Source organism: Onychostoma macrolepis, chromosome 14 (assembly GCF_012432095.1).
Source record: "Onychostoma macrolepis isolate SWU-2019 chromosome 14, ASM1243209v1, whole genome shotgun sequence".
NCBI classification, from domain to species: domain Eukaryota; kingdom Metazoa; phylum Chordata; class Actinopteri; order Cypriniformes; family Cyprinidae; genus Onychostoma; species Onychostoma macrolepis.
The window spans coordinates 23277444-23292309 of NC_081168.1; the positions used below are offsets into that span (position 1 = coordinate 23277444).

The window sequence follows — 14866 nt, forward strand, 5'->3', positions numbered from 1 at the left end:
TTCAATTAAAGGAATAGTTCACACTAAAAATGAAAATTTGCAATGTACTCATTTGAAAATGTACTCACCCTCAGGCCGTCCAAGATGTAGATGAGTTTGTTTCTTCATCATTACAGATATGGAGAAATGTAGCATTAGATCACTTGCTCACCAATCTGCAGTGAATGGGTGCCGTCAGAATGAGAGTCCAAACAGCTGATATAAACATCACAATAATCCACAAGTAATCCAGTCCATAAATTAATGTCTTGTCAAGTGAAAAGCTGCATGTTTGAAGTTAAGTTTTTAATACGAGTCTATAGTCCATAATAGCGCTTTCTCCAGTAAAAAAGTAGTCTCGTCTGAATGAGGAGAGACATATGCACAGATCATGCACCGTTTACAAGTGAAAATTGTCCAAAATAGTTAACAAATGTGTGTGTAGATTTTGACGTGAGAGGACATTTGAAAATACTATTTCACTGGAGGAAGCGTTATTATGGATTCTGGACTTGTATTTTGGCCAAAAGCAACAGTTTGAAGTAAAAATATCTTAATCACTTCACAAGACCATTACCCAGCAGGCATGGGACGTCAATATAACGCCAGGTTGACGTCAGTATTTGATGCCAATTTGACGTCGACTTAATGTTGGATTTTGGTTACACAACCTAAAAACAACAAATATCAACATAAGCTGATGTCAGTGTTGGACATCAAATTAACATTGACATTAGATGTTGAATTGACATTGAATTTTGGTCACCCGATGTCGCAACAAAAATTTCACCAAATATCAATGTCTTATGACGTTGTGTGCCTGCTGGGTAATTGATGGACTGGAGTTGTGTGGATTACTTCTGGACTATTGTGATGTTTTTATCAGCTGAGTGTTTGGACCCTCATTCTGACGGCACCCATTCACTGCAGAGGATCCATTAGTGAGCAAGTCATGTAATGCTACATATCTCCAAATGTGTTCCAGTGAAGAAACAAACTAATCTACATCTTGAATGGCCTGAGGGTGAGTTCATTTGAATCAAATGTCCATTTTTGGGTGAACTATTTGTTTAAGCAGTAAGTGTAAGAACTTGGATTTTTCCATTAAGGACAATGCAGTGTGGTTGCATCTCATAAGACGACCCAATTTGAAGCTGCCTCCGCATGGGGAGCTCAACTACTGGTTACTTAAAATGCTGTGTAGGTAGGCAGATCGCTAGGTTTGGGAACAGAGCGCTAGACATTCATTAGTCGGGGACGAAAGCCATCCACACACAAAGGTCAGAGAACGTTGACGAGGAGATGAGACAGAGAATCTCCATCAGGATAACACTCCGTCCATCAGCGTAAAGAGGGATATCGACTGCGTTCTGCCTCTGTCAGACACTATGAAGGGGATTTATTGACTGGCTAGATGCGAGGTCTTGTGGGTCTCCTTGGGTTTTAAATTGTCCTCAAGTTTTCAGGATGTCAGATGAGCTTTTGGTTCAGCCGTGGCTTTGAGAAGTTTGTCACAATGTAACAATGATTTCAAAGCATAATCCGTTCAGTAAGAGTAACGTTTTTTAACAAATCCTTTAACCTGGACTGTGTTACGAAACATATACGTCCATAAGTTTGGTTTTTCGACATCATAACCACAGCGGTGATGCTGGTGGCATTTTCCATGAATGCAAACAAACAAAATTATGAATTTCTGTGGCAATCTAAACTGCAGTAGATATCCATGGCAGTGGTTCTCTAAAGCCACCAGAAACACTTCTTTCGCAGTTTCTTGACGCGGCTCTTGGTTCGAGGGCGTATGTGGGCGGGCTTTGGGACAGGGGCGGGAACATCATACTCTGCTTCATCCAAGGCTTCCAGAATGCTTTGAAATCTTCCCTCCTGCACACGGAAGTCGTGCTCCACACTAGAAATACAGAAATAGATATTAGGAAAAAAATGAATTATAAAATTGAAAAATAGCAATTATGCAATGAGAGATGCACATATTACTGAAATTTGCAGAAAATGTACTCACCTTCAGACCATCCAAGATGTACATGAGTTTGTTTCTTCATGGGAACAGATTTGGAGAAATGTAGCATTACATCACTTGCTCACCGATGGATCCTCTGCAGTGAATGGGTGCCGTCAGAATAAGAGTCCAAACAGCTGATAAAAACATCACAATAATCCACAAGTAATCCACACAACTCCAGTCCCTTAATTAAGGTCTTGTGAAGCCAAAAGCTACGTGCTGAAACAAAGAAATAAATTTAAACCTCTTATTCTAAAATATGAGTCTATAATCCATAATAACACTTCCGTCAGTGAAAAAGTTCATCACCTGTTGTCTCTCACATAAAAATCCACCAACATGTTTGTTTAGATCTGTTTTAGACTGTTTTTGTGCTTCATCTGTGCATATTTCCCTCATGCGACATGACTTTTTCACTGGAAGAAGCAATATTATGGATAGGATTCATAAAATATCTTAATGATGTATTTGTTTCTTAAAAACTTTCAAGTCACAAGACATTAATTGATGGACTGGAGTGTGGATTACTTGTGATTATTGTGATGTTTTATTAGCTGTTTGGACTCTCATTCTGACGGCACCCATTCACTGCAAAGGGTCCATTGGTGAGCAAGTGATGTAATGCTACAAATTCTCCAAATCTGTTCCCATGAAGAAACAAACCCATCTTCATCTTGAATGGCCTGAGGATGAGTATTTTTTTTTTTTTTTTTGATGAGAAAAATGAGCATGCTGACTCTGAGGGGAAAAAAACAAACAACAACAAAAAAAAAAACAGTTACAGAAGTTGAATGCATTGTGAATGTGAATTTCTTGTTGTTTTAAGGTCATAATATAAAATATAAATACAAATGTAGCAAAATAAAGGATACTTGCAAATAGAGGATACTTTAAAACATAGGGAATCAAGATTTTGATAATATTGGTGTTGTGTTATTAATTAATTATTTCTATAATTTGCAGTAATTACAACTAAAATGTATATATATATATCTTGTTTTTGTGAATAAAGCGTGTGCCTGATGAAAGAGAGAAAGAAAAACAAAAACACTCTTTTCATTATCTGTTCTGGCAGATCATACATTAGGACATAGAAATGAACATTAAGACATGTGTCAAAATAACAAACAAAACTAAAGACATACCGACACATAAACAGAGAAACATTCTTCAAACTCTCACTCTGTCTTTCTGTGTTTCTCGCTCTCTATTTCCTTCTGCTCAATTCATCATTTATCTCACTTTCTTACAAGTTTCACAGCACAGCAGTCGGGTTCTGGAAGTAAAAGTCTCATTCATTTTTTTTCCATTGAAAGATTGATTTTTAATGATAATATATAAACCTTTCAAAAGACACCTACTGTGAGCTCTAGAGTTAAATCATTGCAGCTGCTTCTGTTCTGGGACTTAAAAAAAATCATGTTTAATAGCCAAAATCCCTCAATTCCAAAGAGAGATCCACCATATAATGTTCTTGAAAGAAGGCTCTTCTGCTCACAAGGCTGCATTTATTTGATTAAAAATACAGTAAAAGCAGTAAAATTGTGAAATATTATTACAATTTAAAATAAATATTTTATATTTGAATATTTAAAAATATATAATTTATTCCTGTGATCAAAGCTGAATTTTCAGTATCATTACTTCAGTTTTCATTCTATAATATGCTGATTCACTGCTTAAGAAACATTTATTATCAATGTCGAAAACAGTTGAGCTGCTTTTTTCCCCTGAAAACCATGACACATTTTATTCTTCAGTATTCTTTGATAAATACAAAGTTCAAAAAACATGATTTATTTGAAATAGAAATCTTTTATTACGTCATAAATATCTTTCACTTTTGATTGAAATGTCATTCGCAGTTCTTTTGAGTTTTAATACACAGTCTTTGTCATCTTTGCAATTTTCAAATGGGTTTTTTGTTTTTAAAATGAAAGTTTGTAATATTTTGCTTTATCTCAGAGCTGGTTTGTTTGGGTCAAGGTTTAAAACTTTTTACGATGACTTTTTAAAAAATCCCAGTGCATAAATGAATGAGACAAATACTTCTGGAGCCAAGGCCACTGACATGAACTATTATCACAACGGCAAAACATACACAGATTCTGACCATTTCACCGGACTGCTATCTAACAGCATGAGAATGTGTGTGTGAGGGTTATGCCCTCTATTTACAGTGTAGCCACACTCCTGCCTGCAATTTCCCAGCAACTAAGTGAGTTTGAGAGAAGGGGAAAAAAGAGGGGACGTGATGAGCAAAAGATGGAGGTAAAGGGATGAGAGACTAATACAGACTGACAGAAAATATACTGAAGGTTAACAAACCCCATAATGACGGACGGAGATAAACAAAGTGTGTTCAACAACAGCTTGTTATAGAAAATACACCCATGTTGCAGGGATTGTGCTACTGCGTTTCTTTTCTAAATCATTATATTATTGCGACTGGCCATCTTTCCTACTACTGATTTGCATTTTCTTTTAATGCATTTGTGTAATATGGAATCTTGTTTCTGGCATGGGATGAAAAAATTTGAAAGGGTAATTGCGACATTTTATCTCACAATTCATAATTGCAAGATATAAACTTTTGAAATGTTTTTGTTATATATACTCTTTATATCTCGCAGTTCTGAGTTTATATCTGCCATGAAAACATAAAAAAGGTAATTGCAACATTTTGTCTCACAATTTTCTTGCAATTCTGACTTTATAACTTTCTCACAGTTCTGGCTTTATATCTTTTGCAATTTTGACTTTTTTAGAATTGCAAAAATGGTCCAAATTGTGAGATAAAAAATTAGCATGGTGAAAACAAGCCATCTTTAGTTGCATTCATACAGCACAGATTTGATACTCGGTTGATATTAAACATGATGCTTAGTGTCACAATAGCAGCAAAGCGTCTGTGATGCAGCATTTCACAGGCAGAACTAAAGCCTTAATCTCAAACTCTCCTTTTGTTGCCATGCAGGCTCTGCTGTTTTCTTCAGGATATGCAAATCTAGTTCTGTATTGAATTTGAAACTCGACAGCTTTTGCCGGCTGTAAATCTGTTTTTCAGTGTTGCTGTCATTTCAGAGGGCGTCATTTGTCACTAGAAATTGCTAGGTGATGTCTCTGATTTGCATATCCAGATGACACATTTACATGTATATGATCAGTGCACCATGCAAATTCATCTTCACTGTTTTTTTTTTTTAGCAGTGCAATTGATTATGCTGTTTTTGTCATCAGTAGTGCTTGCATTGCTATTATTATTGGTCAAACTCTGTGTTAGTGAGACCTTTAACTCTAAGTATTAAACTTTGTCGCATAACATTTGTGCTAAAGACATAAATGATTCATTGAGAGAATCATTTGTTTCGCGCTAGTAACTGCTGAGCAGCCACCTGAGCTTTGCACGGGCAAAGAAAATGTTGAAGAAGAGTGTGCATTTCTGTTTTTTAAAGAGCATTATAACCAAGCCCATCTCAACTTCTCTTCATCCCTTGAGGATGAGGCATCAAGTCAGGGAGAAAGAGAGAGATAAAGAAGTATGGAAGCAGAATTTGTGATGAACGGATCTTTTAAGGAAAGGGAGTTCACTCAGTCAGAAAGCTCAAAGCTGGTGTCTGCACTTTCAGACGGAGAGAAATCTTAATCATCAATATTATCTTCCCGAAATCATGAGTCAAAGGAAATCTAGCGCTATAAATCACACTGCGTCCGTGAACGCAAACCCAAAGGATTTTTTTTTTTCTTTTTTTTTTTTTGGCACAGATTTTGCTTTTTTTGCTCTGGAGTCTTAAAAATGGCTTGAATCCAGAGTTTTGTAGCTTTTAGTCCAAGTTGATAAAAGTTCATTTTTAAAAGATACACAATTGCACAATTTAAATGAACTGGTTTTCTCTTCTGGGAAAATGAGGCAGAAATATTGATGACTCATGAAAGAAGACTAAAAAGTACTGTTTTTAGTGTGGGATATGAGTTAAAGAAACTTTACTATTGTTGTCTGACTTTAGTGCTAATTTGAATGTAATTGAAGCATGATATTGACTAACAGTTTTGGATATTGACCTGTCTTCACTGAAACAGACAGGAGATCTACTTTTTACTTTGCCTTAAATGCATTGTTTAAAGTTATTGTAGTGTGATTTTATTATGAAGTTTTGTGTCTGACGTGGTGGCCCTGTAGTGCACAATACAACACAATTTAAATTGCAAATCTAATTTAACAACACAGCAGAACAAGCAGAAATGCTTCTTTCTCGACCACTATAGAGGGTGCACTAAAGCTAACATTTCAGGCTTCATACTGGAGGTAATGGTTTAACTTTTCAACTTTTTTTAACGGTACCAATCTTTTTTTAACGAACCCTTGAGCAAGGTGTTAGCAGATGTTGCTTATTGCATTTGAAATGAGCCAAGTCAATTAGGCTATAAATTCAAAGTTCAAGTGTCCATAAAAAATATTGGTACAGTAAAAACTGTTCTGAATTTGGAACATTATCTCTAGTATAAAGGTTGAAATGTTAGCTTTAATGCACCCTCTATTAATGAATGAATGTATGAACACAAACTAATGAATGAATGCATAAACAAATGCATGAATGAATGCACAATTGCAAAAATGCATAAACAAAAGCATAATTGGATGCAAGAATGCATGAACGCTTAAACTAATAAATGAATGCTTGAATGCATGAACAAACACATCGATGCATGAACGAATGAATGCATGAATGCATAAGCAAATAAATGAATGCAGGAACGAATGCATGCACGCACACGAAAGCGTGAAGGAAAGCATAAACGCATAAACACATGAATGAATAAATGAATGAATGAATATAACTGAATGGATGCTTATACAAATATATGTCTGCATGATCAAATGAACAAATGCATGAACAAATAAATGCATGCATGCATGAATGATCGAGCAGATTAAAGAAACTTGTTAAGCCTACTGTGCATTTCATATGAGGAGCACTATTTGTATGACACAGAGTTTCTGCCTATTTAGTGTGCTCCGAATCAGTCACTTCAGTTAGGATGCTGCCTTAGAAGGAAATTGCCTATATAGACAGCAAAGCAGCTTGACAGCATTTGGAACAGAACCTCTGTATGTGTGTGTGTGTGTGTGTGTGTTCCTGGCTTTTCTCGACTGTATTGTCATGAGATTTAACTTCAATAGGAAATCCATCTCTCTTAATTGATTCCCGAGGCTTTACCTCAGTGTGAGCGCTGGAAACATGTATTAGTGTGCGATTAGCTCTTCATAGTACGGGAATAATGATCCTGTTTATCCCAACAGGAAAGAAAGGAAAAGAGATAACAGAGCCGAGGGAATTTCATATAGCACTAACTGAACGTGTGTGTGTTTGTGTGACAGGAGGTATATCGCACAGGTTCACAGTTTTCTCTAGCTTTATGATATGTGTGTTTGTGTGTGTGTCCCTCAGGGCTTCATTACAGTTGAATGGGAGCTTGAGCTCACTGTCCCTTGATTATAACAAACATATAAACCAGCTGACTCTAATAAATACATCAGACACCTACAAAAGCACACACTCATCTATTTAACTGCCTACTTAAAGATTTCTCCTTTTTTTCTGAGTCGATGATAAATAGTAATAATAATGCTTGATTTAGCAAGAGGCACCAATTAAGGCTGAAACAATCTGTTTCCTCTGAGTAGAGTAGATGCTCATATGTTTCTGCTGGCCGTTGGATGTTTTGATCTGCTGTAGGATATTGATGCAACTCTTAAATCATTCTCATGGTCTCCTGGTGAATTTCTGTCTGTTTCTGCCCCCCAGAAGACACATAACTCAGATATGGCTCTGCGCACGATTTATAATATTTTAAATGGGTCATGGAAAATGGATTTTCTTGCTCTTTTGAGTAGAGTTTTAACCTTATGAAGCCTACTGTATCAAATACACAAATAATGCCTCTAAATGATCAACATGTCAAAATGTTGCTGATAAACCTGTCACACACAATCTACTACATGCCTTCAACATACTATAGTTGATCTGTACTATGTACAGTACATATGCATCAGATGGATGTCTCAGATGTTGCATTGCATCTCTCTGCATGAGTGTTGCATTTTTAACATGGCTTTTAGACTCCTGTGTTCTGCTCTATTCAGTCACCGTCGACCTGTTTTTTAGCGCAGCATGTCCTGTGTGACACCCGCTAATGCTCTCTGTGAAAGTCTGAAGAGTCACCGTGTAAAGTGAGTTTTGTCAGCCTCTAACCAACATAACAGCAAAAACACTACTCCAAAAAAATCACGAATTTAAAAAGGCTCCAATTTGGCATTTTCGCATGTGTTTGTTACTGGGCTTTGATTAGTGTGAAATGCTTGATGTTGATAAAAGTCATGCAATTAATGTGTTTTCATGTTTGCGTCAGTTCTGAGTACTCGGGTACCGTATCTGTTGTTAATGTGAAGGTTAGCCATTCAAAGCAGAGGTCATTTGCATATAGTACAGTAGCAGAATCAGCCTGTTTAATTGTAAGGCTTGGACAGGGAGGAAAATGGTCATAAAAGGCTAAAATATGACATGATAGACATAAGTGGACTGCTGTGGTGGTGTTTACCTGTATATAATGCAGGCTGTTTTCTGGCAGGTTGAGCAGTTGTTGATGTCCTGGCCTGTTCTGTAAGAACAACGCCTGAAAAAACAAGAAAGTATGAAGACCCACACACACACACACACACACACACACACTCACACACACTTTAAGCATGTGATTCACACACACAGAACATTGAATTAGAGGTCTGTGCTTTTCCATCCCGCTTCCACCCACAATGAATTTCTTCCTACACGTCTGCATTTCTATTTGTTATTTCCAGGTATTACAAAGAAGAGTCTTTTTTTTTCAATAATGTTGCAAGAGATGCTTTTATTGTAGCCTGTGTTTTAGTTGTTAAATATTTTATTGATAAGCTTCAGTCCAGCTTATTTACATTTATATATATATATATATATATATATATATATATATATATATGTGTTATGAATTTATTTTATCTACGTTATTATGTAATATAAATGATAAATTATTATTATCATTATTATTATTATACAGTGACCACAACAATCTTGTACTTATATATGCACAAAGATTTCAAAGAAAATTATATATATTTAAACATATATAATTAAGTATATCTATCTATCTGGCTGTCTGTCTAGTTTTTCCCGTGATTGTTTTTCCAATGAATTGAAAGTGCTGGAATGTTGTTCCAGTCCTATTTTGTAATACAAAAAACTCTTGAAACTGAATCTGCATATAGAAACTTGGGAGTTTTTCTACAACTCAGAAATTTAGTCCTGTGTCACAACAAATAAAATCAAGGCCAGCGGGAATCCCACAGGCATACAGACCTCTATTGAATGTCCTTGAATATGTAATGAAAATGAACACTTGAAAACATACAACACAGTCATTTTCCTGATCGATCCTGACAGATCTGAGCTTTCAATCAAAGCAGAGTTCTGACGAAACCGTGTGTGTGTGTGGATGGAGGAGAAAAAAGAGAGGGAAACTCTTAAGAGATTAAGAGAAAGGGTATAAATGCGTTAGGAGGTGTAGCAGTGAAGATGAGACAGAAAATAAGACATCAGATGAGAAGGGGAGAGAGAGAGAGAGTTTGGGAGCGGTAGGGGGTCGATGTCCCATTGATGATCGAGATTCCCGAGGCGTTGCCGCAGGATGCATCAGTTACCAGGGGAATTATGGGATGATGGAAGTGTGGAATCACAAATCAAACACGCTTTCATGAACTCCAGAGCCTTAATCTCTCGCTCTCACTCACCCTTCACTCATTGCTTTGTTCCTCTCCAGATCCTGAATGACATTGAGAAGAACTTTGATCTTTTCCTGATTATACAGCAGGTTTTCTTCTACATTCTGCAAAAGTCCGTGTAGAACGCCAGGTGCACCGTTGCATTGTGGGATATCGTCTGTTGGAGGTGGGTGGGTGTCTTTAGAGTTCGTTTCTGTCTCAGTTTTAGGTTCTGATGGAGGAGGGGGTGGGGTTTGTGGCTTAGGCTCCGCCCCTGAGCCAATCAGAAGCTCTGGAGGTGCTGGTTTACATTTGATCTGTATTGGTTTCAAGTCTTTCTTGGGTGGAGGAGTGGGCGTGGCTTGGGACTCACTGCCAATCGTTTTAGACGTGGCAGATTTGTGCGTTTGCGTAGTCGCACACTTGTCCTTTGCATCTTGCAATGCATGTTGTGTGGTTGATTCTGTTTTGACTCGTGTTTGCGTGTGTTGCGTTTTGTGCGTCGTCGAGTCATTATTGGGTTTTTCAAACTGCGCCGATGCCTCTGTTTTCGCATCTTTTTTGTTGAATTGTGAAGGGGTGGAGCATGCGTTTTGCGTAGTGTGATTGGGAATTTGCGCATACGTTGGCTGTCCAACCGTTGAGTTTCTTTTCTGCAAGCGAGGCGAACAGCTTTTCCTCGGCGGCGTCGGAAGCGTCATGCTCGCTTGAACCTGACTGGCAGCTCGTTTGCGACAAGCGGGCGCCATGCAGGGCGGGGCTTGAGACTGTCTCCGCCCACAGCTAGCGCACAGTCTGGGCGATGACGTCATCACGCGACATGGCCGAGGGGGCGTGGTGTATGAGCCAGCGGCTGGCCTGGCCGCCTCCCCTTTCAGCGACTGACCCCGCCTACATTCACGTACCATTGTTTGACTCTGCCGTCTTGCTTCCTCAGACTCTGCCCCTTCACTACAAACTCCGCCCACCACCTCGGGCGCAACGATACTTCCGTTAACGTACCGAGGGTTTCTTTTTAAACTCCCTCTTTGCCCGGATTGGTTTGGATTGGCTTTGATTTGACAGTACACCTCACTCTCCTGGGACGTCCTGTCCTGTGCCACATGGTTCCTGGAAGCTGCCTTGACAACGTGCCTTCCGTTGACTTCACAACGCCTCACCCGGTCTAGCGACATGGTTTCGGCAGTCGGTCCGTTGGCCGTACTGACTGTTGGAGTCCTCTTCTTCAATGACGGAAGCGAGCGGAGACCTGGTGACGTTTGGACGCCAACGCTGCACAAAGGGCCCCATTTCTGAGACAGCACAGCCCGCCCACCAGCTAGAGGCACCTCCAGTGCCGGCACCGCATTGGATGCGTCAGCTGCCCGTCGGCCCATGACCTCTGCTGATTGGCTCAGCCCCCTGAGGAGGAGCTGGAGGGGGTGTGGCCTTCGTTTATAAGCATACTATCTAAAACAAAGATGATTATTCCTTGGTGTGTTTTGGGAAGTTGTATTCCACAGAATTAGAAGTGATCGCATTGGTCAGAAATCCCTTTTCACATCCGTCTTTCCGTCAATCCAGTGTCAAAGTCTTCAAATTCATTGTTTGCCTGTCTGAGAAAGAAGAAATATATATGTGTGTAAAAGATATCAGACTGTGCATGTGCTACTCATAATTTAAAGTCATTAAAGGGGTAGTTCACCCACAAAAGAAAATATTTTGAAGAATGTTGGTATCCAAACAGTTGACGGTAGCCATTGACTTACACAGTATAGAAAAAGTACTATGGAAGTCATTGGCTACTGTTTATTTACCAAGACTCTTCAAAGTGTCTTTTTTGTGCTCAACAGAAGAAAGAAGCTCAGGTTTGTAACAACTTAAGGGTGAGTAAATGATGAGAGAATTTTCATTTTTCGTGAACTGTCCCTTTAAATGTTAAGCTGCCCTCTTGATTTACACTAACAAAAAAGTAGCTAATTGCATTGAAGCTATTTGAGAGGCTGTTATCAGATGATTTCATTCAGAGTAGTGTTTATCTTGTGCAAAAGCAAGTGGATCTCTATTAAGGTGGTGATAGTAAAGGTGCACTCAGTAATTTTACTCTCATTATAAATGTTTTTTACACAGAGAAGTGAAAAGTAATTTGAAAAAAGAAAAAAAGATTTAGATCATGTAGACTGTAGCATTATTAGTTGATCTTTTCTGTTATTGGATTTTTTTGCACATACAATAAATAAATCATGGCTAACTGTGAATAATTTATTTTTACAATTGGAAAATGTAACTGGAAATATTTGAGTAGTCATGCATCCATGCAGTCTTGTATGTCCAGATCATTTGATCTAGTGCAAACAATTACTGAGTGCACATTATAACAGTATTTAAACTAGAAACCAGTATGAATAACTGAGGTATCAGATGAATCAGTTAATTAATTTTGAAAGGTTTGTTTAAATATACCATCCAAATGAACCAATTTGATAAAATTAATCAAGCTTTGGAATGTCTTTTTGCATTTTAAAAAGCATTTATGGAGGATAAAACTTAAGTTAAAATGAAAGAAAGAAAGAAAGAAAGAAAGAAAGAAAGAGAAATGCACATGGTAAATAAATGATCCATTTAGGAAACTGTATTTTAATTTTCAAACAATTCATAAATGTATGCATTTAATTTGTTCAAAAAGTAATATATTTATTTTATTTGCTAATGTACTCATTAAATTAGTGATTTATTACATGTATTTATTTATATAATTATTTATGAAAATATGTATTTATTTCATCCTCCATATATTATTGGCTGACTTCATACGATTGTAAAGCTGTGTGTGCAAAAACATGTTTTATTATGATACTGGTTGGAAGAAGCAGCTTGATACTTGTTTTTTGAAAGCAGCTAAACTTTTGAATAGTTAGTAGCACCACAACCGAGTTACTTTCCCACACGTGTGTGTCTGTAATCAAGAATGCCAGTCAACAGGAGAAACCAGAGAGACACTCTTAAAGTTCACGTCCATCTTATTCTCAGAGACTCCAATAACCCAACACGACTATTACGAATATTAATGAGGGTTAACAAAATCCCCCATATGTCACATGCAGCTGATTAAAGTCTCGCTCTCTCTCGCTGGTTCTCTTCCTGAAGGGCCTATTATTATCACTTTATTCCTCTGTAATCTCCTCCTCGTCTTAAGTGTTCGCCCTCCTTTCTTTTGCTCTTTGATAAGCTCTCTGTGTGTCTTGTAGTTCATATCTTGTTTCCTGTTAAGCTTCTTTTCTTTTATGAGACGGTCTCAAAGCTGTCCGTCTCCTCTGACCCAAACACTGCGTTTGTGTGTGTGTGTGTGTGTGTTACTTGCACTTTGTACGAATGGGCAACAAAACAGGCCAGGGTTTAAACACTATGAATTACTCGGTTTTTAGCCTCAGGATTATTATAGTACAAAAAAAAACAACAAAAAAAAAAAACAGTTTAGTTACTTGAAATAAAATAAACGTTAACTGAAATAATATATACATTAAAATTTAAGTAAATAAATTAAAATAAATATTTCAATTAGCTGTCAAGGCAACATTTCTTATTTTAATATAGTTTAACTTGAATAACTAAAATTGAACAAAATATTTGATAAAAATATATGTATAGACTGACAGACAGACAGATTGAACCCAGAACTACTAAAAATGAGAAAAACACAGCACAAAATTCCTAAAACTTTAACTAAAATTAAAACAAAATTGGAAAATATAAAAAATAAAACTTATTCAAAAATTTTATAAAAATGATTATAGTGTTATAGTTGAGGAAAATTTCCTGTTTTTTTTCTACGACATTCTCAAGACCTCAAATGTATATTTTAAAATGGTTGTGCTTTCAAAAATAATTTGATACATTGTAACTAATGCCATAATAATGTAAATTTATATGCACGATAAATCACTCTTGCAATGAAGTGTAATTTACATTTTAGAAAGTCTCTTGAAATAACATTAACCACAGACCTTATATGACTTATTTAAAAGTTACTCTTAAATCCAAAACCGCTTATGAAAAGCCATTATAGATTAGTTAGAAGAGGGACAGTCCAGAATAACCCTTATTAGACAGACATTAGATCCTTTTAAAGTGACCTACTTTTCATGAAAGTGTAAATTAGTTACACAGAAAAAAGGTGTAGAATCTGTAGAAACAATTTCAATTGAGAAATTGCTAGTATTTCACCAATAATTGAAAAGGAATCAACACATTAAAATTTGAATGAAGTTAAATGTGAACTTTTGAAGTAAAAATACTGAATTTTCTTGTGAAATGCATTCCGATCATCTTTTGAATTTATTATTTTTTTGTTTTTACAATGTAAATAATAGTGTATTTGATTCTTTATCATTGTGGAAAGTGCTTTGTGTGTGTGTGTGTGTGTGTGTGTGTGTGTGTTAGACAGAAGAGTATTGTTGGTCAAAAATGGTAATGACCCCCATTAGCCTCTAACAGATGAACATTATAATACAACACTACTCATTTATTTCATGCGCACACGCACACACACACACACACACACACACAAAAGGCCTAATGAGGAACAAAACATCGGTGTGTTTAATTATGAGAGTAATTAAAGTTAGTTTGGAATAGTTGACTGAATATTTGCATTTCTTAGAGCGTCCCAGAGATTACGTTCATTAGGATTATTTTCATTTGAACAAACTATTAGAGACATCCGCAGCCAAATCTCCTCCTCTCGTCTTTCATGTCTGCCGTCTCTGAATCCTCTGGAGAGGGAGTGTGGGCTGCAGAGCGACTGTTTACTCTGTGATGTGTTTAGAAGAATTTAGATTCATTGATCTGCTGGATTTGACACTTTTTGACCTTGGATTGGATCAGATTAAAGTACTGTCGTAATACCATGGTGTGCTTTTGTATTCATTAGCAGTCATTAACAAAGAGTTCTGTATACTCATATGGTATACCATGATATTACCATGTTTTTTGACATTTCACACAGTATTACCGTGTACCATTGAGATACTATAATATATGGAAAACATTCAGTACTTTAAATTAATGGTAAATATGAAATATCACAGTAATAC

General features: G+C 36.9%; 2 protein-coding genes across 2 annotated transcripts in view; one reads left to right on the forward strand and one right to left on the reverse strand.

Annotated features, from left to right (window-relative positions):
- Window positions 1-14866, forward strand: part of LOC131553069 (dedicator of cytokinesis protein 2) — a 114177-nt gene that overhangs the window by 62558 nt on the left and 36753 nt on the right.
- LOC131553070 (uncharacterized) overlaps window positions 155-14866 on the reverse strand; it is a 22928-nt gene continuing 8216 nt past the window's right edge. The window contains exons 2-4 of the mRNA XM_058797436.1: window positions 9825-11389; window positions 8600-8674; window positions 155-1888 (exon numbers count right to left, since the gene is read on the reverse strand). Of these exons, the coding sequence (XP_058653419.1) occupies window positions 1720-1888; window positions 8600-8674; window positions 9825-11170 (1590 nt within the window). The 5' untranslated portion in view covers window positions 11171-11389 and the 3' untranslated portion in view covers window positions 155-1719. The remainder of the gene's footprint in view (window positions 1889-8599; window positions 8675-9824; window positions 11390-14866) is intronic.